This window comes from Acartia tonsa, chromosome 15 (genome assembly GCF_053477335.1).
Source record: "Acartia tonsa isolate MP-2025a chromosome 15, ASM5347733v1, whole genome shotgun sequence".
In the NCBI taxonomy this organism is placed as follows: Eukaryota; Metazoa; Arthropoda; class Copepoda; order Calanoida; family Acartiidae; genus Acartia; species Acartia tonsa.
In genome coordinates this window covers 8,758,591-8,786,460 of record NC_137274.1, presented here as the reverse complement: position 1 = coordinate 8,786,460, position 27,870 = coordinate 8,758,591, and the positions used below count along the sequence as shown (strand labels likewise).

The 27,870-nt window shown below is 34.3% G+C and overlaps 1 protein-coding gene across 2 annotated transcripts; it reads left to right on the top strand.

Moving 5' to 3' along the window:
- Positions 1 to 307: 307 nt before the first annotated feature.
- LOC145307127 (sarcalumenin-like) lies at positions 308 to 27,755 on the top strand. Of its 2 annotated transcripts, XM_080149482.1 has the most exons (19): positions 308 to 396; positions 1,009 to 1,091; positions 2,376 to 2,438; positions 3,690 to 3,739; positions 4,661 to 4,749; positions 5,519 to 5,600; positions 6,373 to 6,488; positions 7,532 to 7,596; positions 8,381 to 8,453; positions 9,803 to 9,916; positions 11,031 to 11,063; positions 11,864 to 11,961; positions 15,982 to 16,084; positions 19,610 to 19,709; positions 19,989 to 20,067; positions 20,400 to 20,442; positions 24,605 to 25,004; positions 26,650 to 27,151; positions 27,268 to 27,755. In XM_080149482.1, the coding sequence occupies exons 1-17, from the start codon at positions 313 to 315 to the stop codon at positions 24,677 to 24,679; spliced, it is 1,350 nt and encodes a 449-aa protein (XP_080005608.1). In that variant the 5' UTR covers positions 308 to 312; the 3' UTR covers positions 24,680 to 25,004; positions 26,650 to 27,151; positions 27,268 to 27,755. The 2 variants fall into 2 exon arrangements, with proteins under 2 accessions (XP_080005608.1, XP_080005607.1); XM_080149481.1 differs by having other exon boundaries at positions 26,650 to 27,755.
- The last annotated feature ends 115 nt before the right edge of the window (positions 27,756 to 27,870 follow it).

Here is a 27,870-nt window from a genome sequence, read left to right as displayed (position 1 = left end):
GACGGACGGACAACCCAGTGATGGTTTTAGGCCATATACAAGTGTTGGAATGGTTTCAGGTTGTATATAATTATATTTGGAAACTAGGGTCGCAGTGCTATATAAGTGTTAAAATATTAATTTTATTTTGATTAACTTACCTTTAAGTATAGCAGCCATTGTATAACTAAGTATTTCCGCACGTTTTTAAAAGAAAGTTGCAATATCTTATTTTACGGTGAATGAAGTTGCTACAAGGCGATTGCCATTGTTGTAATTAAGATCTTCAATGCCGCCCTACTAAGGAAAATTTTTGATTTTTTTTCAGGTAAAATGTCAGGACGCGTGGGAAAAAGCCGTGGTACTGCCAGCAACCTGGAGCAGGCCACCACAACTGTCAATGAACGGATACTAAAGGTTTGATTCCCCAAAGTTTTATGATTTTTGCATTTCCTCTTGGGAGGGTAAAAGTACCCTTCCTCATAATAGTTATAAACCTTGGACCTATGAGAAGCTACACTGTAAAGGAAAACCTCATCGGTTCAGCGGTCCTTTAGTACAAACAGACTGACACTGAAAGCTGTTACATTTATATAATGTTTTTATTACATCCCTGTACGACTATGTACATACCTACACGAGAAGAAAACATTATTGAAATTAGGTTAAAGATTAGGCAGAATTTGTATTCACTTGGTTAATTTTAACTTTCAAAAAAAGGTTGTGCAATGAAGAACTTAACATTACCTAATCTTATAAATGTTGCAAATATTCGGGGCATAATTCCTTGTATTGTAAAGTAATAGTCTGAAGCTAAAGATCTCGGAAATAGCTGGTCTGTATAGGCTGTTTTTTTCCGGAAAGCTATATAAATGTCTTGGTTTGGTAACCTCACCAAAATTTTTTTTCTAATGACCAATGAGAAACTACACTGTAAAGGAGAACCATATTGGTTCAGCGGTTAGCAATTCCTTTGGTACATACAGATAGACATCCTGTTACTTTATTAGAAAGATATTGTGTTTTTAGGAGTGTCATAATTTGTATATGGATGAACAGAATGGATTGATAACCATCGCTAACACTCTGGATCTCAAACTTCTGCCTCCAAGGTATGTAATTTCCCACGCTTTTATTCATTTTCTCATGCCATTAATAATTTTCCCATGCTATTAATAATTTCATAATATACAGGGAGTGGGGACAAAACCGCGACAAACAAATCCGCGACAGGGACAAAACCGCGACAGGGACAAAACCGCGACAGTGACAAAACCGCGACAGTGACAAAACCGCGACATTGCAAAAAAATCTATAATAAAAAAAATCTTAAAGCTAGAAGATCATGGCCGCAGAGCTCGGCCCCCTGGCCTGCCTAGCCGCGGGCGCTCGGCCCCCTTTCCTATAACCTAACCTATATGTTTAAATGTTTAATGTACATTAACTTATTTATAGTTTAGAATTTCGTGGATTTTACAAAAAGGGGTTGGTAGATTTTTTTCAAATATTTAATATTTTTTTTACAATAGTTAGGTTAGGTTAGGTTATGGGCAAGGGGGCCGAGCGCCCGCGGCTAGGCAGGCCAGGGGGCCGAGCGCTGCGGCCATGTATTTCTACAAAAAAAATCCTACATAGTTATATTTCTGTTATTTTTTAACTGTCGCGGTTTTGTAACTGTCGCGGATTTGTCACTGTCGCGGTTTTGTCCCTGTCGAGGTTTTGTTATGTCGCTGTTTTGTCCCTGTCGCGGTTTTGTCCCCACTCCATATACAGGGGTGCTTCAGCCATATTTTCGCGAAATTTTTTTCTCTACAAAAATAAGCACATCATACACTTTAAAATATTATTGTTAAAATTCAAAACTAGGACTAGCTTACATGTGTGAGTTATACATTTAACCCTTAAAACAACCGTTTGCCTCAATGACGGCCTTGATACAGCATCAAAACAGGCTACAGGCTTTTCTCAACATGTCCTCATCTATGGAGCCTAACTTCTCCTTAATTAAGGTCATGAAGGAGGACTTGGTGGTTTTTGGATATCTGGTAGCATGTTCTATAACATAGCCATAGGCAAAAAAAGTCAATACCTACCATAGTTTGGTTATATCTCATCCCTATACATGAATACATTAAAACTTTTATTCAGGGGTGTATATTTTGTTCACTGGCTGCAAAATATTTTTTTCTCCCATAGTTTTTTCCACAAGTAGGGGTAAAAAATGGGAAAATTATTTTAGTACTCCTTATTTATTCACTTTTGTTACCCCTCTCGCATATTTTTCTGGCTTTTTCCCCAAGTAGGGAATACAAATGTTTTCAGAACTCTTTTATTTTTTCATTCCCCCGATTAGCAGAGAATCCTGTGCAGAATATACACCCCTGCTTTTATTTTAGGAAGAAGATTACAATAATGTTGATTGGAAACCACAGCGCTGGGAAATCCTCTTTTATTAATTGGTAAGAAATTCCGGGTATAGTCCCTTTCATGACAACGCCTCTTAAGGGGCGTTTCTTCATATTTTCACAGTAGCTTTCCCCTAATTCTAGCCCCTGCGGGCAATCACCTAAAACAACTTAACCTAACCTAAAACAACATATTTAAAGATACCATGAAAATACGACGAAACGCCCCTTAAGAGGCGTTGCCACGAAAGGGACTATGCCCGAATTTTCTTTTGGAAGTGTAACTTTACTATAAATGACCTTATGTCCGTTTGTCACCACTTTTCATTTTAGTTTTAAAAAGAAAAAGTAGAATAAAGTTTATTTCTGGTGGGTATTTTTATCCTTCCGGGACCTTTATAAAGCTTCACTTTAAATGAGAACTATGGTTAATAGCCGTTACCAAGATCTAAAGCTGCATACAAGTGCAGACATTCTGATACAAAGCATAATATATTATGTTTGTCTGTATGTGTGTTTGTACTGCAAGATCTCACTAACTGGTGAACTAATATAGATCTATTATTCATAGGTCTCAGGGAGGTCGTAATATATTTTTGGGAAGGTTGCCATGTAGAAATCTTACCCAAAAATAGATATAATTTATTTATAGAAGCTTATAGGAGCCTCAAGGAGCTTAACTGTTAGTTAAAACATTGTACCTAACACAAATGGATTTATAATATACATGGATATTATGACGGGGGGAAAAAATGTTGTTATCATTTATTGGTCAGTTGGTTCATACAATAGTAGGGGAGGATATGGGGTAAAGGGGATGAATTTGGAGATCATAATTTTATCCAGCTACAAGTTTCACTTAATTTTATCAGAGTTCATGATAATCTGTCGTAAGATCCAAGTAATAATAAATCCATTGCCACATTATGGATACTAGCGGCTTCGCCCCAAGCCTCTTAGGGGCTTTACCCGAAGAGGTTTGATCAACTTAATTTTTTGTATTTTAGATTTAAAAGAAAAAGTGAAGAAAAATTTGGAGGAAGTGGGGGGGGGGGGGGAATCGACTCCCCCTTTTTTAATTTAAGTTTTAAAAAGATTTTTTGGGGTAGAGTTTTTTTTATTTTTAGGGGGTTGGGGGTGTCACAGCCCCCAAGAAAATAGCTTAAAACCATCACAGGACCAGTAGGTATATTCCTTGAAGAGGCGAGCCCAATCGGTTCAGTGGTTACTGAGATCTTAAGCTTCAGACGGACAGACAGACATTTTCTACTTTGTAATATAGATAAACCTTTTTGTTTGTGTTAGGTATATAGAGGAGCATGTGCAGCGTACTGGTGTTGCTATTGAAACACAGGAATATTTCACAAATATAATTTTCCCACGCCAATAATATTTTTCCCACGCTATTGAAACACAGGAATATTTCACAATTATAATTTTCCCACGCCAATAATATTTTTCCCACGCTATTGAAACACGGGCATATTTCACAATTATAATTTTCTCACACCATTAATAATTTTACCATTAAGACAAATGTAGAATGACAACTTGGCACTTGTTGTTGCACGAAGTGCATAAAAACTTGAATTTAGTGAACTGTATATTTTTTTCAGATTTAAAATTTAAACTATATTCATAGGACATATTTTTGTAAGAATTTAAATTTTCTACGTGGTAGTTTTAAAAACATAAAGACTTAAAAATCATATTTAATTTTTGGATATGTGCAACATAAATGGCTGTCCTGTTTTCACAAAAATAGCATGATGACTATTTTGATGGTGCCTAATTGATTGCTATTTATTTTAATACAAAATTGTCTATGTTTGATGGTATTTTTGTAACTTATGCTTGCAATCAAATTTTTTTTAATGCACTTCATGCACCTATCCCTTTCATTGAAGTTCTAAAATTCGACAGAGCTATCCTTTATAGAGGGACAAACACTAATTACTGATTTAAATCGATAGGACAATAATAGCATGTTATAATTTAATGTTTGTAGCCATCCGAGAAACTGGGCTTTCTATAACACTGGTACCCAAAGTCTTTTAATAATGTTTCTTATTCGTTGGCTTAATAATCTTAGGGACTTTAATTTAATTTTGATTGGTAAGTTCATTTCGTTGAGTGTCCAAATGTATCAACCACAAATTTTTACCCACAGTAGGGGCAATTTTTGTATCAACATTGGGGATGTACATCAATTAATCAGCCATTGTCTTATCCCTTTAGATCCCTGGATAAGAATTGTGAAAATAAATTTGACCAGGGATTCAGCTTTGTGACATCTGGACGCAGGAGAGAATCTCTGACAGGGAATGCTACTCTACACTTGTATCCTCATTTCAAACCTTTGCAGGTTCATATTATGGATTGATAGTTAGACATACAGACACACAAACATGGAATCTCTGACAGGGAATGCTCCTCTACACTTGTATCCTCATTTCAAACCTATACAGGTTCATATTACAGATTGATAGATAGATAGACGGACAAATAGACAGATAGATAGACAGACAGACAGACAGACTGACATGGAATCTCCGACAGGGAATGCTACTCTACACTTGTATCCTCATTTCAAACCTTTATAGGTTTATATTATGGATTGATAGATAGACATATAGATAGATAGATAGATTAACATACAGACAGATTAAAACATAGACAGATAGACAGAAATACAGATAAATATATAAATTGATAGACACATAGACAAACAGACAGACAGATAGTACTTACCAAAATTATCAAAATTGAAAAAAAATCCTTAAAGGATAATACCTACTTTCCAACCAAGGATATAGCTAGGGGCGAAGCAACTCCATAATCCTCCAGGCCCATAATATAAAGTAGTAAGCGTTTTTTGTCTGTACCAAAGGATCTCGATAACCGCTGAACCGATATTGTTCTCCTTTACAGTGAAGCTTTTTATAGGTCCTGGGAAGGTTTTAATCTATTTTTGGGAGAGGGTGTCTTCACCCCCCTCCCCCCCCCAAAAAAAAAATTTTTTTTACTCTTTTGAAACTCAAATTTAAAATGGGATGAGGTCGACTTTTTCCCCTTCTACCTTAAGTGCCTCTAGAGGCTTCTAGGGGCGTAGCCGCTAATTATTTATAATTCAGGAAATGCCTGGAGTTCTGGACTATTTATCCACAGAAATATCCACCTCTAAACAGAAAAAGTTTCCTTTGGTCACTTTTGTTGGTAGGTCTTTGGCTTCGTTAATATCCGCTGGATTAAAACCGGTTCAGTCAGCCATACTGAAAAATTATGTATAGCATCGTGTTACAATTAATTTTTCCACAAATATAAAATAAAAATATAAGATTTATATCGATTTTGTTAGCCCTGGCAAAAAAAATGGTTTTAATCTTATAATATTTCATTTTAGTATCCGCGGAAAGCTGTCTAGGTTTATAGTGGCGAGGCAACTTTATTATTTACTTTGTCTTTTCACTTTAAATGGAAGGGGGGATTGGAGTGGAGGTTATAATAGTAATAAACCTTTCCTGGACCTATGGGAAGATTCCATGTATCCAAGAAGAACCGTATCGATCTGTTAGCGAGATCTATGGTACAGACAGATAAACATACCTATAATATCTAGTTACTTTTAAATCTGGGGGGTCATTTTTATAGGGATGATTAATCTTTTTGAGGGTTTGATAGTTATAAACCTTCCCTGGACCAATAATATCATGCTTCATTGCAAAGGAAAACCATATATCGGTCCAACGGTTAGCGAGATCCTCTGGTACAAACAGACAGATACACACAGACAGACAAACATCATATTACTTTTAAATCAGGGGGTCATTTTTATAGGGATGATTAATCTTTTTGAGGGTTTGATGGTTATAAACCTTCTTATGACTTAAAATATCATGCTTCATTGTAAAGGAAAACCGTATTGGTCCGTTGGTTATCGAGATTCTATGGAACACACACACCCAGAAATACATCCTGTTACTTTTAGATTCTCCTGGGCTAGTTGACGGAGATATGTCCTATCCATTTGATGTGAATGAGGCCATCCTCTGGTTGTCTGAGCTCTGCGATCTTGTCTTTGTTTTCTTCGATCCCATTGGACAGGTAGGTAAACAATAATAATTTCCCCACGCAAATAATAATCCCTGTTTACTAAAGAGATAAGACAATGGTCGATAAATTGATGTATATCCCAAATGATGATACACAAAATTGTTCCTTCTGTAGATTTCAATTAGTGGTTTAAATGAACACTCAACTTAATGAACAGACATCCTGTTAATTTATTTCTTTACTAGTGGCTACGCCCCTAGAGGCTTCGAGGGGGAAGTTGAATTCGATAACCAATTTTTTTATTCAATTAGAAAAGTAAACAAAATTTTGTGCTTGATTTTTTTTTTTTTTGGGGGGGGGGGTCTCCCACCCCTCATTCCCATTGTCAATTTTAGTTTTTTAAAACTCTTTTTTGACGGGGCGATTTGTCTTGAAAAGATGATTGTACCCTCCGGAAAAATAGTTATAAACCTTCCCTGGACCTATGAGAAGCTTCATTGTATTGTAGAAGCCATATCGGTCCAGTGGTTAGCGTGATCCTTTGGTACTTTTAAAAGCGAAGCTTTTCTATAATTAGGGTGGGTCCGTACGTTCATCCGTCCGAGATAGATAATTTTTTTCTCTCGTTAATGTAGGCATGTTAGAATTGTCCTATCGATTTCAAACTTTGCTTGGTCATCCCTGTAGTAGTTAGGTACGATTTAGAAAGCGTAACAACTCTATAATCATTTCCAGAATGTCCGTACGTCCATTATAAACATGTTGATTTTTCTACTTTTTTAACAACAAATTTTTATGTGTTCTAATTATCTGTTTAATCTGATTTTTGGTATATTGATTTCAGAGACAACAAAGTACAATATTATAAGCAAAGCAACTCAATAATCAAGTCCTAAAAATGTAAGTATTTCCATAAACATTATCCTGTATCAAGCAGTTTTTCAACAAATTTACTTACAATTTTGCTTCGACTCTCATACTTTTATATTCTGATTATTCAGTTCTGACACTATATAAGTGTTAATGTCCGTTTGTCCTACCGTTTCAGTGCTTCGCTTTTATGGATGTTGTCATCCTTGTTTTATTTTATTTAGGCTCTATGCAAGCGGACACTCAACATTGTTGAGAAAATATCCGAGACACACAGCGAAAAAATGAGGTAAAAAAACCAGGGAGTTTTAGGGATAAGACACAATGGAGAATGAATTATTCATGGGATCTTATTATAGACAGCTTTCCGTGGATATTAAAATAGAAAATTATAAGATTTAAACCAGTTTTGTGAGGCCCGGGGTAGAAAAACTGGTATTTAATTTATGACTTTATTTGAATATTCGTAGAAAATTGTCTGTAATACAATGCTATACATGATTTTTCAGTATGGTTGAGAACCGGTTTTAATCCAGCGGATATTAACCGTTTTCGAAGTCATACTGAAGAGACCTACCAACAAAAGTGACCAGCGAAAACTTTTTCTATTTTGTAGGTTGAAATTTCTGTGGATATAGTTATGCTATTTATTTCATTTTTTTAATACTGATTCCTATCATCACAAGGTACAATGTTGTAAGCGAACCATCTCTATAATCAAGTCCTATGAGTGTAAATATGTCCCTATAAACATACAGTATCCTTTTGACCACTTTTGCGACAAATTTACGCACAATTTTGTTTATTTTATAATTTGCCTTACAGTCATGACACTGTATAAGTGTTAATATTTGTTTGTCGTTTGTCCTACCGTTTCAGAGCATCGCTTTTATGGATGTTGTCATCCTTGTTTAAAGTTGTATAGACATCAAAATATGTAAAATTACATGCAATAATTTTAAGTATTGACGTGGTGTAGAAACCAGATATCTAAAAGGATAAGACAATGACCAATAAATTAATGGTCATCCCCCATGATGATACACAAAATTACTTCTTCTGTTTATTTTTAGATTTTACCTGAGCAAAGCTGATGAGGCGGGTCATGAGTCTGACAGACAGAGGGTCATGATGCAGATTGTACAGGTAGGTGTCTGTCTGTATGTTTGTCTGTCTGTCTATGTTGGTATCTTTTGTGTATATCTTTATGTTTGTTTATCTGTCAGTTTGTCTGTCTATCTGTTTGTCTGTCTGTTTATTTTTCTTATGTATGTCTGACGAATTTTTATATCTGTTTGCTAATTTGTTTGTCTATATATCTGTATGTCTGTGTGACTGTGCATATTTTATTCTGTTTGTCTATCTGTCTATCTTTATGTATATTTATCTGTATTGTATATCTATGTACATTAGGATATATAAGTTGGAAGGAATTTTAATGTTAGAGATTTGAAATCTGCATCAAATTTGAAGGATTTTTTTTTTATAAAATTCGTTTTTTGTATAAAAGCGGAAATACAATTTAAGTTCATAAATTTTGACCAATAGGATAGGTGGATTGGATACTACCTGCGCTCTAATTGGTTGAATGATGTACGACACTTAAGCTTCTTCTATCAGAGCGAAGATAATTTTCAATCACAGATGTTAAAATTAATTAACTTAAATTGTATTTCCGCTTTTAGATAAAGAATTATACAAAAACGATTTTTATAAAAAAAAATCCTTAAAATTTGATGCAGATTTCAAATCTCCCTCTAACATTAAAATTCTTTCCAACTTATATATCTTAATGTACATGTCTGTCTATTTGTCTATCTTTAGTTTGTTTTTCTGTTGTGAACGTCCATCTATCTTTTTGTCTCTCTGTATGTTTGCCTGTCTGTTTGTCTGTCTGTCTGTTTGTTTGTCTTTTATATGTCTGTCTGTCATGTCTTTCAGTTTTTCTGTTTGTTTTTCTGTCTGTTTGTCTGTCTGTTTGTATGTCTATCTGTCAGTTTGTCTATCTTTATGTTTGTTGTTTAGTTTGTTTTTCTGATTTTATGTCTTTTGTATGTCTGTCGAGTCTATCAGTTTGTCTGTCTGTTTGTCTGTCAATCTGTCTGTCTGTCTATATATCTGTTTGTTTGTTTAACCTGCTTTATACATTAAACCCTGACAGGAACAAAATTAGGCTGATACCCAAAATATTATAAACACGCTATACTATTGGTTGGCTTAAAACTTTAAGGTACTTTTATTTAATTTTGATTGGTTGGTTCCCAACTAGTAGGTACTCTCTAAAACTTTAAAACCAATAATCATTTCTTGTAAAAAGAGGTGATTATATTTATTAGCATTGGGGATGATTCTTAATTTAACGACAATTGTCTTATCCTCCCTAAGATCCCTGAGTTTTATAGATTTTCAATGCATCGTATTATAGACATATTTCCGCGGATATTATGCGGATAGCATTGCATAGAACCGGTTCTAATCCTGCGAATATTATTTAGGAACTGTGCAAGCGGCCAGGGTTGAACCGGACTGGCTTCGATATGCCGACCATCTACATACCAAACCCCACCAAGCCCAACCGCTGTGTCAACCAGATTGAAGAGGTTTGCAAGGCAAGTTTTTAGTAGGGTTGGGCTGGATATCCGGCCAGATACCGAAAATTGAAACTATCCGTCTTATCAATTTTAAAAGGGTAATTGCACGAAATGCATTTGAACTTGAATTTAGTGAACCACTTATTTTGTCCTGTTCAAAGGTTTAAACTACACCTATAGGGCTATTATATTTAAAAGGGTCCTACCCCAAACGTAAGAGTCCCAAACGTCAGAGTGGACAAACGCAAGAGTCCCAAACGCAAGAGTCCCAAACGTCAGAGTGGACAAACGTCAGAGTGGGACAAACGTCGGAGTGGACAAACGTCAGAGTGGACATTGCTTAAGTAAAACATCAGAGTCTATGCTATTTTAATTATATGACAATTTTGAAAGTTTTTTATACCACTGTCTACAAAATAATGGTTATGGCCGCAGCGCTCGGCCCCCTAGCCTGCCTAGCCGCAGCGCTCGGCCCCCTAGCCTGCCTAGCCGCAGCGCTCGGCCCCCTGGCCTATAACCTAACCTAACCTATCTAAGAAAAATAAGGGGACCGAATAAAGGGGGGGGGAGGGTGGATAAAAAAATTCAAAATTGAAAAAAAAATTCAAAATTGAAAAAAATTTCAAAATTGAAAAAAAAATAAAAAATTAAAGAAAAATTCAAAATTGAAAAAAAATTTTGGGACTCCTGCGTTTGTCCTCTCTGACGTTTGTCCCAAAAATCCTGCGTTTGTCCACTCTGACGTTTGTCCCACTCTGACGTTTGTCCCACTCTGACGTTTGGGACTCTTGCGTTTGTCCACTCTGATGTTTTTCCACTCTGACGTTTGGGACTCTTACGTTTGTCGTGGAACCTTTAAAAGGATTTCAATTTTCTACCATTTAGTTTTAAAGAATATCAAGTCTTGAAATCGTGACTTACCTAAACATTGACAAATTAGACATTTTTGGACGTCACTAAAAACCGCCTGGTAAAAGTTTCTTTTTTATTTCAACTTAACTCCCCCATCTCCTTGAGAACCCCCAGAGGCCTCGAGGGGCGTAGCCGCAAGTTTTTTTTTATAATTTCTTTGATTTTTGACATTTTAGGTGTAGTTTTACATTTTTTCAACTGTTTCTTAATTTTTGTTTAGGATATCGAGAAAACAATAAACCAAACAATACAGGAATTTATTATATTCTTTTTATTCTTATACAGATACAGTTTAGACTGTGTAGATACTGTTCTCCCAGAAAAGGTAAAATCAGGAATTTAAGTCCGTTTAAAAATATCTCGCTCCTATCCTGAGGAAATCTCAAAAAAACTAACATTGGCAAATTCCAAAAAAACCTAAAAATGGCGATTTTTTCGTTCATTTCTCAGGCTAGGAGCGATATATTCTTATATCAATAATACAAAGTAGAATGATGTATGTCTGTCCGTCTGTCTGTCCGTCTGTCTGTCCGTCTGTCTGTCCGTCTGTCTGTCTGTCTGTCTGTCTGTCTGTCTGTCTGTCTGTCTGTCTGTCTGTCCGTCCGTCTGTCTGTCTGTCTGTCCGTCCGTCTGTCAGTCCGTCCGTCCCTTAAGATCTCGGTAACCACTGAACCGACTGGATTCTACTCTTCAGGGTATATACCTATTGGTCTTGTGGTGGTTTTAAGCTATTTTCTTGGGGGGTAGGACAACCCCCCCCCCAAAAAAAAATGAAAATTCCCTCCTTCCCCCCCCAAAAAAAATTTCTTAGGAACACATAAGACTATGAGCAGCACCAGTAGTACTTTTTTTTTTTAATTATCTCTTGTAGCAAAGACCCTAGAGGCTAGTGGCGAAGCCGCTAGTACATAATAATATAGAGTCTAGCCTTAGTAGAAACTGTAAAATCTAGACAACTTAGAGTGTAAAACAGTTGGATTAACGGACGTTTAGTCATATGATACCCTATCAAACAATAGTATAACTTAAGAATATAAATAAGAAATAAATTAGAATACATTGAACACTTTGGAGAAAGACTGTGAAAAAATCGGAGCACTTGTTGATGAGGCAATATGGAGGGACAACTGTGCTAAGTCGAGCAACTACAGGTATAAAGTAATTTCTCGTATTTATTCAAAACCGATTAAAATCCGTTGGATTAGAACCGGTTCTCATCCATACAAAAAAAAACAATTTCTAGCATTTTGATATATCTAGTTTTCTACGAATATTAAAATGTACAATCATAAGATTAAAACCAGCTTGTTTAGCTCGTGCCTTCGGCATCTCAGGGCTAAAAAACTGGTTTTAATCTTATAATTATACATTTTAAATCCGCGGAAAGCTGTTTATAATACGAGAAATAACTAGTCTATAACTTACTTTTGAATAAACAATAAAGATATCATGAATATCATTATTTAGATATATTTTAACTTGTTAATTTAACGAAAAATTTAACATTAAGTTTGTTCTAAAAGAATGCTTTAAGATATCTGAAAATATTACAAGTCAGTCATAATTAAAACAAACAATCCTTAAAAGATCACAATTAAACTATTTATCACAATGCACATAGGGGCAAGAAGGGGCATCAATTCACCACCCCCAAATCAAGTTTTAAACATTCTATGAGTATCATCATACCCAATGTACATCAGATTTCAAAGGAATCGTAAAAATACGTTTTTCAAGTAAGCATTCTAATGCATGGAAGTCAAGAAATGCAAAAATTTTCTTACAGAAAAAGGCATACTTTTTGTGTTTCACCAACAATTTTAAAAGTATTATAAAATCTCTTAGAATTAACGTAATTAGACAAAATAACTTTTGATGAGTCATGCATTACATATATTTTGACACTATAAAAGAAAAAAACACAAATTGAAGAAATTAGTCCTAAATAATTCTAGTTGAAGTCAAGATTTTAGTTTTTTTTTTGTTTGTTTTTTAATCATCTTTTAAGATCACAGTAAGAGGAAACATGTTTTCGCCGGGTGTCGCCGGCTAAAAAAACGATATTTGATTACCCAAAGACATATTTTAATCGCCAGTACTGGTTTTACTTACCCCCCTGCGCCCCCGTAGGGGTTTTTAGTCCGTTTTCTGAACGTAAGTGCACGAAAAGTTTGTAAGAAAAAGCGTTTAAATGCACTTTTAAAGTCAAAACTTAAGATATAATTCAAATAAATAAAAGACACAAAAACATAGACATATTGGGAAATATTTATTCTGACTTAGAATTAAAGTTAATAATAAGTATTTTCAAGTTCTATTCCACTAAATGATGGGAAAGAGAGGGGGGGGGGCTAAACCTAAATCTAAACTTCTTTATGTTTAATGTTTTAATGTAACTAAATAATCGTTTCTATAGATTATTACATATATCAGGGATCTAAAGGGATAAGACAAAGGTCAATAAATTGTTGTACATCCCCAATGATAATACACAAAATTACCCCTTGTGTAGATTAAAGTTAGTAGTTAAAACGTTTGAACACACAACTGTAAAACTTTTGGGACTAGTGTTATAAACAGCCCAATGTCCCCTACCTCACTGCGGAAAGGTAAAGTTAATATGCAAATAACGTGAGGTTCTTATAATCATTCTAAATTGGAATTAGCAAGTAGTCTATCTGTCTGTCTATTGGTAATGCTTTGTTTTTAAATTATGTAGTTACATGGTATTCATGTTTAATGTCAGCAGTTTTATTTAGAAAGGGAGGGGACTGTTAATTACACTAGTCCCCAACCTTCAAAGTTTTATAATAACGTTTTTATATTCATTAGCATAAGAACTTCAGGAAATTTAATTGATTTTTTATTGGTTGGTTCATTAAGATAAGTGTCAAAACTTTTCAACCACTAATTGTCATCTACAGACAAATAATTTTGTAATATAATTCATTAAATATGTATCAATATTGGGGATGTACATATTAATCGGTTATTGTTTTGTTCCTTAGATCCCTAGGTGTTAATATATAATACAAAGTATCTTGATGTCTGTTTGTCTGTCCGCCCATCTCTTAAGATCTCGCTAACCACTAAACAGATTGAATTCTACTCTTCAGGTAATATATCTACTGGTCCTGTGGTTGTTTAAAGCTCTTTTTCAAAAATAAAAATCCTCCTCAATTTTTTCATATTTCTATAATTAGGGTCGGTCTGTCCGTACGTCTGGTACAGATAGCTCTTTTACTTAACTTAAACAGGCTAGAACTGTCCTATCGATCTCAAACTTTTCATGCTGATTTCTACAACAGTTAGGTACGACTTAGAAAGCACAGCAACTCTATAATCGTTACCAGAAAGTCCGTACATCCATTTATAACAAGCTGATTTTTACTTTTTTGACAACAAATAATGGTTTTGAATGTTACAAATATATCCTATTCATCTGATTTTTTGAATTCTGATTCCTATTTCAATAAGGTGTAATGTTTTAAGCGAAGCAACTCTATAATCAAGTCCTAAAAACGTCAGTATGTCCTAAAACAGTAACATGTATTTAATCAGTTTTAATTACAATTTTGTATAGACATGCATTAATATTCAGTTCTGACACTTCAAAAGTGTTAATGTTTGTCCTTCGCTTCTTTCATGGATGTTGTCATCCTTGTTTAATAACCTCTTGGGGCAAATCCCCTAGAGGCTAGGAGCGAAGCCGCTAGTATTCATATGAACAGTAAACAAGAATCATAATATCATTATAAATATAGATATTAGTTAATAAAAATTTATGTTAATCATGCCCACATTTATAATGGATTTATTAAACATGAAAATAAAGTGAAACTTGTAGCTTGCTAAAATAAGGATCCCCATCCACCCCCTTTACACCATCCCCTCCCCTCCTACTGAAATGAATTACATGACCCCAAATTTGACACTTTGAACACTAAAATCGGACTACAATTGACATAGTTACACTTTTAAGTGCCCAAAAAGCTAGTGATAGGGTAGCTGCGCTACTAAACAATTCTCATATTGCTCTGATAACCAAAACCCCTAATTAGACGATTTAAACACGAAATTCAAGATAGTTGATGGATAGATAGATGGATAGATAGATGGATGGATAGATAGATGGATAGATAGATGGATAGATAGATGGATAGATAGATGAATAGATAGATGGATAGATAGATGGATAGGTAGATGAATAGATATATGGATAGATAGATAGATAAGTAAATGGATAGACAGATGGATAGATAGAGGGATAGATTAATGGATGGATAAATTGATAGTTGATGGATAAAGAGATGAATAGTTGATGGATAGATAGATGGATCGATATATAGATGGATAGACATATGGATAGATAGATGGATAGATAGATGGATAGATAGATGGATAGATAGATGGAAAGATAGATGGATAGATAGATGGATAGATAGATGGATAGATAGATGGATAGATAGATGGATAGATAGATGGATAGATAGATGGATAGATAGATGGATAGATAGATGGATAGATAGATGGATAGATAGATGGATAGATAGATGGATAGATAGATGGATAGATAGATGGATAGATAGATGGATAGATAGATGGATAGATAGATGGATAGGTAGATGGATAGATAGATGGATAGGTAGATGGATAGATATATGGATAGATATATGGATATATTGATGGATAGATAGATGGATAGGGTAAGGGGGGGCTATTTTCGGGAGGGGTTAATCTGGTAATATTCTATCTACCTTCATAAAATGACCTTTATCTCCATGTTTCTTTCAAATGACAGAAAAAAACATAAAAGCAAATTTGTTTGTTGTTAAATTACCTACAAAAAAGTATAAAATGAAATTTTTGTGAGATGAATTTTAAGGGTACTAAATAATTAAATCCCCTTTTTGGTTGATTTGCCCCAATGTGCAATGTTTAATAAAACACCTTAAATTTAGGCGTTACAATTCAGTTGACAAACCATTCACATTGGAAGTCAAATGACAATTGACAGTATTTAAATGTAAACAAAAATCAGCTGATTGTAAAGCATGGTACGATTGGTGTGCAATTGCCGCGTAATTTTTAGAACTTAAAATGTCGTCTTGTGTTGAAATAATAGGTATTATGATTAAATGATTTAAACAAATATAATTTTGTTACTACAGGGCAGTTTTCAAGGGAGGCTTCCTGTATGTCCTCAGCATCACTCTTCCCCTAGCACTTCTACTCAACCTGTTTGTTGGGGTCGTTTCAGAAAAGTTTTTGCAGGTAATGTTTTTAAAACTTTGGGTACCAGTATAATGTACAGTATAATTTCCCCTTTATTACATTAATACTCAAAACTTTATGATCATGTTTTCTTATTGGTAGGCTCAAAAACTTTTGATACTTTTTTAACTTTGATTGGTTGATTTCATACTTTTATGCCCAAACTGTATCCAATAATTTTATTCTACAGAAGGGGTTATATTGTTTATCACCAGTTGGTCATCATCATCATCAGGCGCATCTCTCTTTTTGACTGTTGAGTCCAGAGAATACGGACACCTTGTTCCTCCATGAATTTCTTTTTTTGGCAAGTGCTTCAGCTTCTCCCCATGTTAATTCCAAATCAAAGAGGTCCTTTTCAGTGCTCCGCCTCCAGGTCATTTTTGGTTGTCCCCGTTTACGTTTACCAGTGGTGGGGTTCCATTTTAAGCACTTTTTTGGAAACCTATTTTGTTCCATTCTGAGCACATGTCCTAGCCACCTTAGTCTTTTATATTTCACTTCTGCTTCAATACTATTGCACTTCGTCTTAGCATGCAGCTCAATGTTTGATATTTTGTTTGGCCAGAATATTTTGCAAATTCTTCTTAGGCAGCTATTGTGAAATGCATTAAGTTGATTTGTTTCAGTTTTCACAGTTCTCCAGCATTCAGCTCCATAAAGAAGAACTGATTTCACATTACTGTTGTAAAGTCTGATTTTTGTTTTCAGAGCAAGTTTCTTTGAATTCCAAACGTTGTGTAGACTGTTGAAAGCAACCCTAGCCTTATCAATCCTGGTCTTAATATCAGCTTTTGAGCCATTTTCGTTGCCGATAACACTCCCCAGATAGGTGAATTTGTTGCTTTGTTTCAATTGTTCACCATTTATTGTTATATTTTGATCAGGGTTTGTAGGTATATTCATAATTTCGGTCTTCTTGACATTGACAAAGAGCCCGACTTGTCCTGCATATTTGACTAGTCTATCTGTTTTAGCTTGTAGATGTTTGATTGTTTCTGAAATCAGTGCCAGGTCATCAGCAAAGTCCAGATCCTCTAGGTGTCCTAGTATGCCCAGCTGGAGACCACGTTTTTTGTCCTCTGTGGTTTTCTTCATCACCCAGTCAATGACCAATATAAATGGAATAGGTGATAAAATGCATCCCTGTCTAACTCCAGTGCTTATTCTAAAGAAATCAGATGTCTTATTGTTTCCAACTGAAACACAGGCTTGGAAGTTGTCATAGAATTTAGTTATCATAATTATCATCTTTTCAGGTATACCATAACTTCTTAGTATTTTCCAAAGTGTTTGTCTGTGTATGGAGTCAAAGGCCTTAGAGAAATCAACAAAATTTACATGGAGTGGCTTGTTAAATTCAACACATTGTTCAATAACCGTCCTAAGGGTGAAAATTTGGTCAACACAGCCCTTTCCAGCACGGAATCCAGCTTGTTCTTCTCTTAGTTTATTGTCAATTTTCTCATCAATTCTGTTTAAAATAACTTTACATAGGACCTTGCTTGGGATAGAAAGCAGCATAATTCCTCTCCAATTATCACAATTGTTCAAATCTCCCTTCTTAGGTAGTTTTATGATTATACCTTTAGACCAGTCCGTTGGTATCTTTTCTTGCCTCCAAATTTTACCAAAGAGATCAGTTAGAGTCCTAGCAGAAAGATCTATGTCTGCCTTAAGCATTTCGGCAGTTATCAAGTCAGGTCCTGGTGCTTTGTCATTCTTTAGACTATGTATAGCAGCTTTAACTTCTTGAATAGTTGGTGGTCGTGTGTCTATGTCTATTTCATGTCCTGGTTCTGGTTCAGCAGTAATTTCTGGTTCAGGTCTGTTCAACACTTCTTCAAAATGTGATTTCCACCTTTCAGCAACTTCTTTTTCTGTAGTGAGTAATTTACCATCTTTAGCCCTGATAGTTTCACCACTCTTTTTGCTATATTTGCCACTTAATTGCTTGGTTATGTTGTATACTGTTTTCATGTTACCAAAGTCAGCTGCTCTTTGGGCCTTTTCAGCCAGATTGTCAATGTAATCTCTCTTGTCTTTCCTTGTGCACTTTTTGACTTCTTTGTCTTTAGCAGTATATTCAGCTTTTAAATTGCTCATGTCAGCCAAATGTTGAGCATTATGGATTTTGTTTTTGAGCTTCTTTCTCTCTTCTATTTTGATCCATGTTTCTTCAGAGATCCAGTCCTTTTTCTCTGGTTTCTTGTGTCCTAGGATTTCCTTAGCAGTACATTGAAAGTTTTCTTTAATTGAAGTCCATGTGATCTCAGTCTCGTCATTTAGGTCCTCTAAGACTTGAAATCTATTTCTGAGTTTTAAGACAAATTCATTCTTTATCACAGGGTCCTTTAATCTTGAAGAATCATATTGTCTACCAATCTCACTCTTTTTATCATGGCCAGTACGCTTCAGCTTTAATTTAATCTTACTGACAACTAGTTCATGGTCACTAAATATGTCGGCTCCTCTGTAACTCCTACAGTCTTGCATTGACTTGACCCATTTTCTATTGATCATAATGTGGTCAATCATGTTTCTTGTTTGTCCATCAGGCGTTGTCCAGGTATATTTGTGAATGTTTTTGTGTTGGAATAGTGTACCTCCTACAACCATATCATTATTTAAACAGAATTCAATTAAAAGTTCTCCATTTTCATTTCTTGTACCTATACCAAAGTGTCCCATTGCGTTCTCCACTCCAGTCCTGTCAGTTCCTACTTTAGCATTCATATCTCCAAGAACTAGGCACATGTCATGTTTGGGTACTGAGTTTCTGATTGATTGCAGTTGATCATAAAACTCTTGTTTTACTTCTCCATCTTTGTCATTTGTTGGGGCGTAGCATTGGATAATAGTCAACTTGCAATGCCTTGATTGGAATCTAGCCTTAATTATTCTGTCTGATATAGGTTTCCAGTCTATTAGTGAATTGACATGTCGTTTTTGAATAATTATAGCAACACCATACATATGTTGGCTTTCATGACCAGAATAAAGTATTAGGTGGCCATCTTTGGTTGTAGTTTGTCCTTGTCCTGTCCATCTACATTCCGCAATTCCAAGTATTCCAATATTGTAACTTGTCATTTCTTTAACTACTTGGGCTGTTTTAGTTGACTCATACATTGTTCTAACATTCCAGGTTCCTATCTTACAGCTTTGCTTAGAACTTATTGGTCCTGTCATCAAGTTGATAGCTTCCTTTCGGATTTGACCATCATCTTTCATATTCTCAGTAAACTGAGCATCAGTTCCAACAGTTCTTGTTTCATGTACACCTCTGGCTGTGTGAAAGCCATAAGTGTTTGAGGTTCTGTGGGTGTTTTCGCTAACTGTTGGGATTTTTTACAGGTAGGATAGTTAGTCCTACGCAAACCTTCCATATCCCTGGAAGGAAGGGTGACTGGTAAGGGGAGGGACGTCAATATCCCCCAGTACTTCAAGAAGTACCTCCTGCCCCGATCACCAGTTGGTACTTTCACCAATTTATCATCCATTGTCTTATCTCTTTTTTTCTAGTCTATGCTGGGCAATAGTGGATATGACATGCTGAAGATGTACCTGGCACCTGTTAGGACCTTCTGGAGAGGTGTACCTGAGGAGCAGAGGATCTATGCAGGTATGTTGTCACTAGTTATATCTGGCACCTGTTAGTACCTTCTGGAGTACCATCCTCCCTACATTCTTTTTACCTACAAAAATTGGAATATTTTCTTTTGAAATTTGGAACATTTTTTTGATTTTTAAATGTAGATTTTTTAATAGGTCCTATTTATAGGATATTATTTTCGCCGTTTTTTGATTTCGCCGTTTTGTATTCACTCCCCCCCCCCCCCCCACCTACATTATTTTCTTTCCCACTCTACATTCTTTTCTGTAGCACTTTTTGTTTGTCCAGGTGTGTTTCTGATACTATTGGCCTTCCTGCTGGTGTACCTGGCAAGAGCCAGCTCCAAGATGACCAGCACACTCTCCAGGTCAGTCTGTGTGTGTGTGTGTATGTGTGTGTGATTGTGTGTGTGTGTGTTGTGCGGGTGTGTATGTGTTTGTGTGTGTGTCCAGGTCGGTAGTAAAGGCAATTTGATGTATATCTTTAATTATGATAAACAAAATTACCCCTTCTGTAGATTTATATTATTGGTGGACACTACTAGTTTGAAACCAACCTATCAAAATTCAATAATAGATTCTGCGCCAAACTAATCAAACTTAACCGTGTAATAATAGAATTAGAAAAAATACTGGGTTCACTACCTATTTAAATTCTTTCATTGAAAAAATCTTTAAAATATTTATTTATTCTTTACAGGAAACAAAAGAGAACCCTACTAGAGAATCAAGAATATGTTCAGGTAAAAACTTGGTGCTTTTCCACAAAGTACCTATCGAGCACTGAAACCCTCCCCTCCTTGTTTTTTTTATATTTATAACACTGCAGGGATACCCAGTACTCAATATAACCTACACAAGGACTCTGGTAGGAAATTGACAACTTATTCATACGTACTGTACTAAATCAATCATTACTTGGACTAATTTAACCAAATTAGGTTTTTTTTAGGTTTTTGATATTTCATACAACCCCCTTAAGTTATTCATTACAGTAAAATACAATTTTAAAATTTATTTACTGTGTAAATATGCATAAATATGACGTTTTTACTGACAATTATGTTGATTTTTACTCAAAGCATATATCTTGTAGACAATAAAATGATTATAACTTTCGTTCTATTTAAGATAAATTGATGAAATAAAAAGTACACTCAATTTTATTAAGCTGAAAAGTCACTTATTGATATTAAGAAATAATAAACCCCTTTGAGTGGGGGAGGGGGGGGGGGCGTTGAGTATCGAAATAAGAAACTAATGTAAATTTCTTTTCTACGGTGGATTTTAATGATTCATATAGCAGCCAAACTGTTTTAGGCAATACCCATTTGTCTGTCTGTCCCTCTGTCTGTCTGTCCTTTTGTCTGTCTGTCCCACCACTTGTCTGTCTATCTGTCTAACTGCCTCTCTTTTGGATTTCAATGAATCATCTAGCATAGCCTAATTGTAATTTGTTAATGCCTCAAAGACTCTCTGTTACTATTTACCTCTGTCTGTCTGTCTGTCCCTCTGTCTGTCTGATCATTCACAGGTTCTCTATTGGATTTTATCTAATTAATTGTCTATTTTAGTAAAACTTTGATAATTCTTCTTGCCTGTCTGTCTGTCTATCTACTTAGTTTCTACCCTTGGTCTAACAGACTTATTCACTTAATTTATAAAAAATTAGATTTAACTAATAATATGGTGGTATCTTGTACCAAGAGATACACAAATCACCTTGTGTTGAAAAAAACAAACAAATAAAAAATGATTCAATTTCTTCTATGAAGAAAAGTGTAATACATGTTCCTTTATTCTCTTTGTACATCAAAAATATGTTTCAAATTTATAATATCAGGTTATATTCCATTAATATATTTAAAACTAAATTTTTTGACACCCCACTTATAACTTTTAACAGCCCCCTTTAACTAAAATCAAGGGTGATTTTATTAGGATTTTACCAAACCTACTTTACATAAGAAATTTATTACATTTTAAAATTTTTTTTATAAAAAGAGGATTGGGATATATCTCCCTCCCAACATTAACTTTAAAAACTATTGTAAAATATATTAAAAGTTATAAACATATATCTATCAAGATCATTAAAGGAATTAACTCAAGTTTGAGGGGGGGGGGGCTTAATGCAACCATCTCGTAATCAATGCACAAATTGCACTTAGAATTCGAATTTTGTTACAAAACTTGGCATGAGTAATCCTTGGTACATCTATTTTCCCAAAATGGAACAAAAAGTTGCAAAAGTGACGGCTAACAGCTGGCGGCTCAGTCATTTAGCCGTTTTTGGGCTATATTCAGGGCGAAACTATCATTAATTGCATAGGAATCAACTTTTTGAAACATATTTTTGCTTTAAATATACATTTTTAAAATTTCTTGTACCAGCTGCTAGAACTGGCTGAAAATTGCTGGGAGCGGCTAAGAGTATGAAGAGTATATAGGGCTTGTGACATGTCTAGGGGTAGGTTTTTATTGGTACTGAGCTTGGCAGCTGGGGCTGTTACACAGACTGTTAAAAACCTACCTAGAGACACGTCACAAGCCCTATCTACTCATTCTACTCTTGGCTACTCCCAGCTGAGCTGCGGCCATTAGCAAGCTGCCAAATAAATTTTTTTGTGGTATTTTAAAAATTAATAAAATAAAATTAATGGTCTTCTTATCAATAAAGGGGGGTTTGGTGCTGGAAGGTGGGCAAAATTGATATATATTGAGCTAAAATTTTTAAACTACCTGGTCCAGTAGTTACTGCATCTAAAAGAAAAACAAAATTAAAATTTTTTCTTTAAGTTTGGTAAGAAAAACTGCAAAAATGGAATTTGACTTTGCAGATTTCTTGCTACACCTTCATATGTTATAATTGAGACTGCTCCATTTTTTTTGGTAAATTTCAGGTTTATATTTACATACTAGAATTGAAATTTTGTAAAAATCTTTAAAATTGAGATCACACAAAAGAACTAAAAAAACATTCTTTTTGCAGATTTCAAAAACTTTGAAGTGCTCGTGAGGTCACAATTATTGCATCACAGAAAAAAATATTTAGCATGGGTCATTTTTTTGCTTAAATCAACCACATTTTTACTGGGGGGAAAAATTTTTTCAAAAGTTTTTCCATGGCGGGATGATTTAATCTACAATATATACTTTTGGCTGTTGACAGCTGTTCTCAGCCATTTTTGGCAGTTTTCAGCTGTTATGACAGCGAAATCTAGAAATTAAAAAAGTGTTTTTAGTAATATGTCCATGACATAAAGTCATAATGTTAATTAAGAAAAGTTTAATTCCATGGAAATGTTCAATTTTTATATCCTTATAAGCCATTACCCAGCTGCCACTATTTTTGGTAGTATTTTTCAGCTCAACACCCATTAAAACCTATCCCTAATGGATGATTCCTATGTAATTGTTGCTGGATTTGCCCTGAAAATAGCCCAAAAATGGCTAAACAGCCATTAGCTATTACTTTTCCAACTTTTTGTTCCATTTTGGGAAAATAAGATCTACCAAGGATTACTCATGCCAAGTTTTGTAATGAAATTCGAATTCTAGGTGCCATTTGTGCATTGATTACGTGATGGTTGCCTTAACCCCCCCCCCCCCCTAAGCTTAACTTTTTGTTAAATTTTGAAAAACAGACCTACTAAGGATTACACATGCCAATTTTCATAACAAAATTTGGATTAATTGATTATGGGATGGTTGCATTAACTCCCCCCCCCCCCCCCTACATATGTATGAGAGTTTCCTCATGTCTCAATTTACTAATTAAAAGTTGTACAGTACAGTTGTACAGAATATTGCAAGATTTTTTTAGTAAAGTCTGGTAATTAATTTACCTAAAAATAAATAGCATAGAATTATCTGAATCAGTGACTTGCTTAAATACACCCTCCTTAAACACCCCCAACCCCACTTTATTTTAAGGGGTGTAAATTTATTTCCTTTACACCCCCTTGGAATTTATAGAGGGGTGTATCTGAGGGTGTAAGCTCTTGTCAAGAGGGTATACATGGGTGGACACCTAGGGAGGTGTATCCATCCCCCTTAATTTTACAAGGGTGGTGTAAACAACCCCTATACCAACCTTTTGCACGCCTTTGATCTTAACTATACTTTCAGAGTAAATAAAGTTGTAAATTCAGTAACTATTCTACAAAAATTATCTTCCTAAATTGATATATGATTTTCAGGGTAATCTCCGGTGGACTAAACATTAAAATTTTATGGAAAAAAAGATATCTTTGGAACATGCATGTCTTGAAATTATCCCCCCTTTGTACTCAATACGCATTATTAATTCTATGTGCGTCAATTTTGCGTTTAAAGATACCCTTAGTTTAAGCATTAATTTCTCAAAAAAATGATGAAAAAAGATAAAAATTTTTTTGATAAAATGATAAAAGTATATGTAAAATGAAATAACCAGCAAAAAAAATTACAAAATTACGTTAAATAGAACGAAAATTAGAGCGTTTTGTATGCCTTATAAAATGCGTATTTCTCATGAAAATTGTAACGATTTAGTGTGTTGAGTAAAATATTTACAAACTTCCCGCTTTTATAAGTAACTAGAGCCTTTGTGCCTAAACTAACCCGACCTAAAGTAATAACAAAACAAACCAAAAACTATCTACCTCCCCCATCTTTATTTTTGATTTATATTTTTTTTTTAAAGAGGGTATGTGCTCGACAGGGCAATTTTACGGAAATTACCAAAAAAAAAATTATAAATGACTAGGTTGTAGAAAATCTTTTTCCAATAGTAAAAAAATTTCAAAGGTTATTCTCGAGAACTAAGAGAAGCTGCACGTAAAAGGGGAACCATAGCAGTCCACACATTATATACCATGTAGACACCCTGTTACTTTTATAAAAATGAATTTTTTTTTCCAGAGTGTTGTGAAGGCCAAGAAGAAATCCTTGTACACAGAATACCTGCAGCAGACAGTGTCGGACCATGACCTCTGAGATTTTCCCACGACATCTGAGATTTTCCCACGACATCTGAAATTTTCTCACGACATCTGAAATTTTTTCACGATATCTGAAATTTTTCCCTCAACCGCTGAGATTTTCCCACGACCTCTGAGATTTTCCCTGGACCTCTAAGATTTTCCCACATCCTCTAAAATTTTCCTTCAAACTCTGAGATTATCCCACGACCCCTGAGATTTTCCCACGACCCCTGAGATTTTCCCACGTCCTCTGAGATTTTCCAGCTATCCAGCCGTCCTTCAACCTCTGATTTCTACATTTATTATCCGATTTTAAATACATAGTTTAAAATTAAATAGTAAGTACCTAACGATAACACTTAAATTTTCAAATATTCTTTATCTCTTTGGCTAGCAGTAACAGTAGCTGTGACCCAATAGGGCTAACCTCTACTTAACCTAAACATTACATGATTAAGCATAAAAGAATTTTCCAGTATGACTTCGAAACCGATTAATATCCGCTGGATGAGAACCGGTTCTTAGCCATACTGAAAAGTTTTATATAGCATCGTATTATATCTAGTTTTTACGGATATTAAAATGTACAATCATAAAATTAAAACCGGTACCTCGGTACCTAACAAAACTGGTTTTAATTATAAAATCGTACAATTTCATATCCGCAGAAAGCTGTTTATAATACGATGCGATAAATAACTATTCCAACGTTTTTATAAAGAAAATAGCCATTCATATAAATGTGTTAAAATATAAAAAAAAGTGCCTTAGTAATCTTTATTTTTTTTTTACACAGAATGAGTAAAAATTATCCATAATTTGATTTGATTTGATTGTTATAATTCCATGCGGAGCAAGAGGTCCATTAAAGGAATATCATATTGTCTCAGGAATCAAGTGTCTATTAACAAATTTATAACTTTTAAAATCTGTTTTTTTAATAACGTCCCCCCTGGTTTTAATGATAAAAGCCGTTTTTAAAAAGATTGGCTCAATGTATGAATGTCTAAATTTCTAACAAAAAAGTGTACTGTTTTAAACAGAAAGAAAACCTACCTACCTAGTTTTTAAGGTGTTTTTTCGTTCCAATCCTGTTTAAAAATACCTAAACATTTTTTGATCTCAATTTATTTTTTTCTATAAAAAAAGTACCTCAACAAATATTTTTTGAATATCTTCATTGTCTTCTATAAAAAAATATTTCCAGTATCGCTTCGAAACCGATAAATATCCGGTGGATTAGTACCGGTTCTCAGCCATACTGAAAAGTTATGTATAGCACCGTATTATATCCAGATATCTACGATAACAAAAACTGGTTTTGATCTTATAATTGTATATTTTTATATCCGCGTAAAATGCGATAAAAAACTATCCCTTTCATAAAGAAATAATATCAGTTGAAAAGTGAAGCTTTTCTATAATTAGGGTCATTCCGTATGTAACAGTATTTAGACATGGTAGAATTGTCCTATCGATTTCAAACTTTGCATGATAATTCCAGTCAGATTCAATTTTAAAGAGAGGCATCTCTATAATCAAATCCTAAAAATGAAAGTATGTCCTTGATGTACAAATTGTTTCGACTTTGAAATTAATGGCTTATTAAATTCTGACACTCTACAAGATTTATTATTCGTTTATCCTTCCTTCTGGTTTTAGAGCTTTGCTTTTACGGATGTTGTCATCCTTGTTAAACCAGTTTTTATTAGTGATCCAAAATAATTATAATAAAGTAACAGGATATTATGTGTGTGTCTGTACCGAAGGATCTCTCTAACTGCTGAACCGAGCGGGTTCTCCTTGACAGGGTAGCTTCTCATAGGTCCCAGGAAGGTTTATAACTATTTTAGAAGAGGGTACCACCACCTTCCCAAGAGAAATTTAAAAATCGAGACTTGAACGAAACATAAAGAGGTATCATAGAATCAGAAAGCAATAAATAGGTATCGTAGAGCCTTGAACCAAAAAAATCATTTGAAGTGCCACTAGAGGCCTCTAGGGGCGTAGCTGCTAGTAAATAATAAACAAGAAGTACCTCAATGTGATTATTTCAAAATGACAATCGACAATTTTTTTTCTGCTAATAATTTTGGAGGAAAAATCCGCAAATGAAAATAGATTTATTTATTTTGAATTAAAAATTTTAGCATGCATAATATACTTACATTTTATAATTTATATTACCTATAATCAAAAGTTATATTTTTTATAGAATTACCTAATTATTTTTATTGAAATCTAAATTGTATAGGTATCTATTAAATGTTTGCAGAAAAAAACGTTACGTTCATTTTTTTCCGTAAATGTGTATTAAAAATCAGAATCTTAAATTGTATCTACCGAATTTAATTTTAGATTAATTTTTAAGTTTTTTTATATAATTTATACTAGAAACTGATTAATATCCGGTGGATTAGAACCGGTTTTCATCCATTCGAAAATACTATGTCTAGCATCGTATTATATCTAGTTTTCTACAAATGTATAAATTTACAATCATAAGATTAAAACCAGTTTTTTAGCCCGTGCATTCGGCATCTTGGGTCTAAAAAAAACTGGTTCTAACTTGATAATTGTACATTTTATAACCGCGGAAAGCTGTTTATGATACGATGCGAGAAATAACTATTAGGTTCTTTTATATTGTTTTTTTTTTGCGGCAATTGATAGATAAATATTTTATTTAAAGTTTGCCAGGGATATTATTAAGAGATAAGACAATGAACGATAACTTTATAACCATGACGATAAACATATAAAGATTATTGGTTGAAAAGATTGGACACTAGTACCCAAAGTTTTTTGATAAAGTTTTCTAATTCGTTATCTTCAAAACTTTGGGTACTTTGGGTACTAATAGTTTCTAAATCCAAAGGTTTAATATTTTGAATCACCGTTGTAGAATGTACATCAATTTATCGTCCATTGTCTTATCCCTTAAGATCCCTGTATTGCAGAGAAACCGCCCCCCCCCCCCAAAAAAAAGGTATTTGTATGCCGACAAATTTAAAAGTTTTTTATTGTGATTTGTTTTTATTGAAATATTTTCTTTTTTTATGTTATTTGATATTTCATTTTTTTCAGAATTTTAAAATGTGTTGAATCTTTTATAGGCTGATACAAGTTAAAGATCTATTCCATTGGGGGAATGTTTAAAAGCAATGCTTTTCTATAATTAGGGTCGGTCCGTCCGTAACGGAT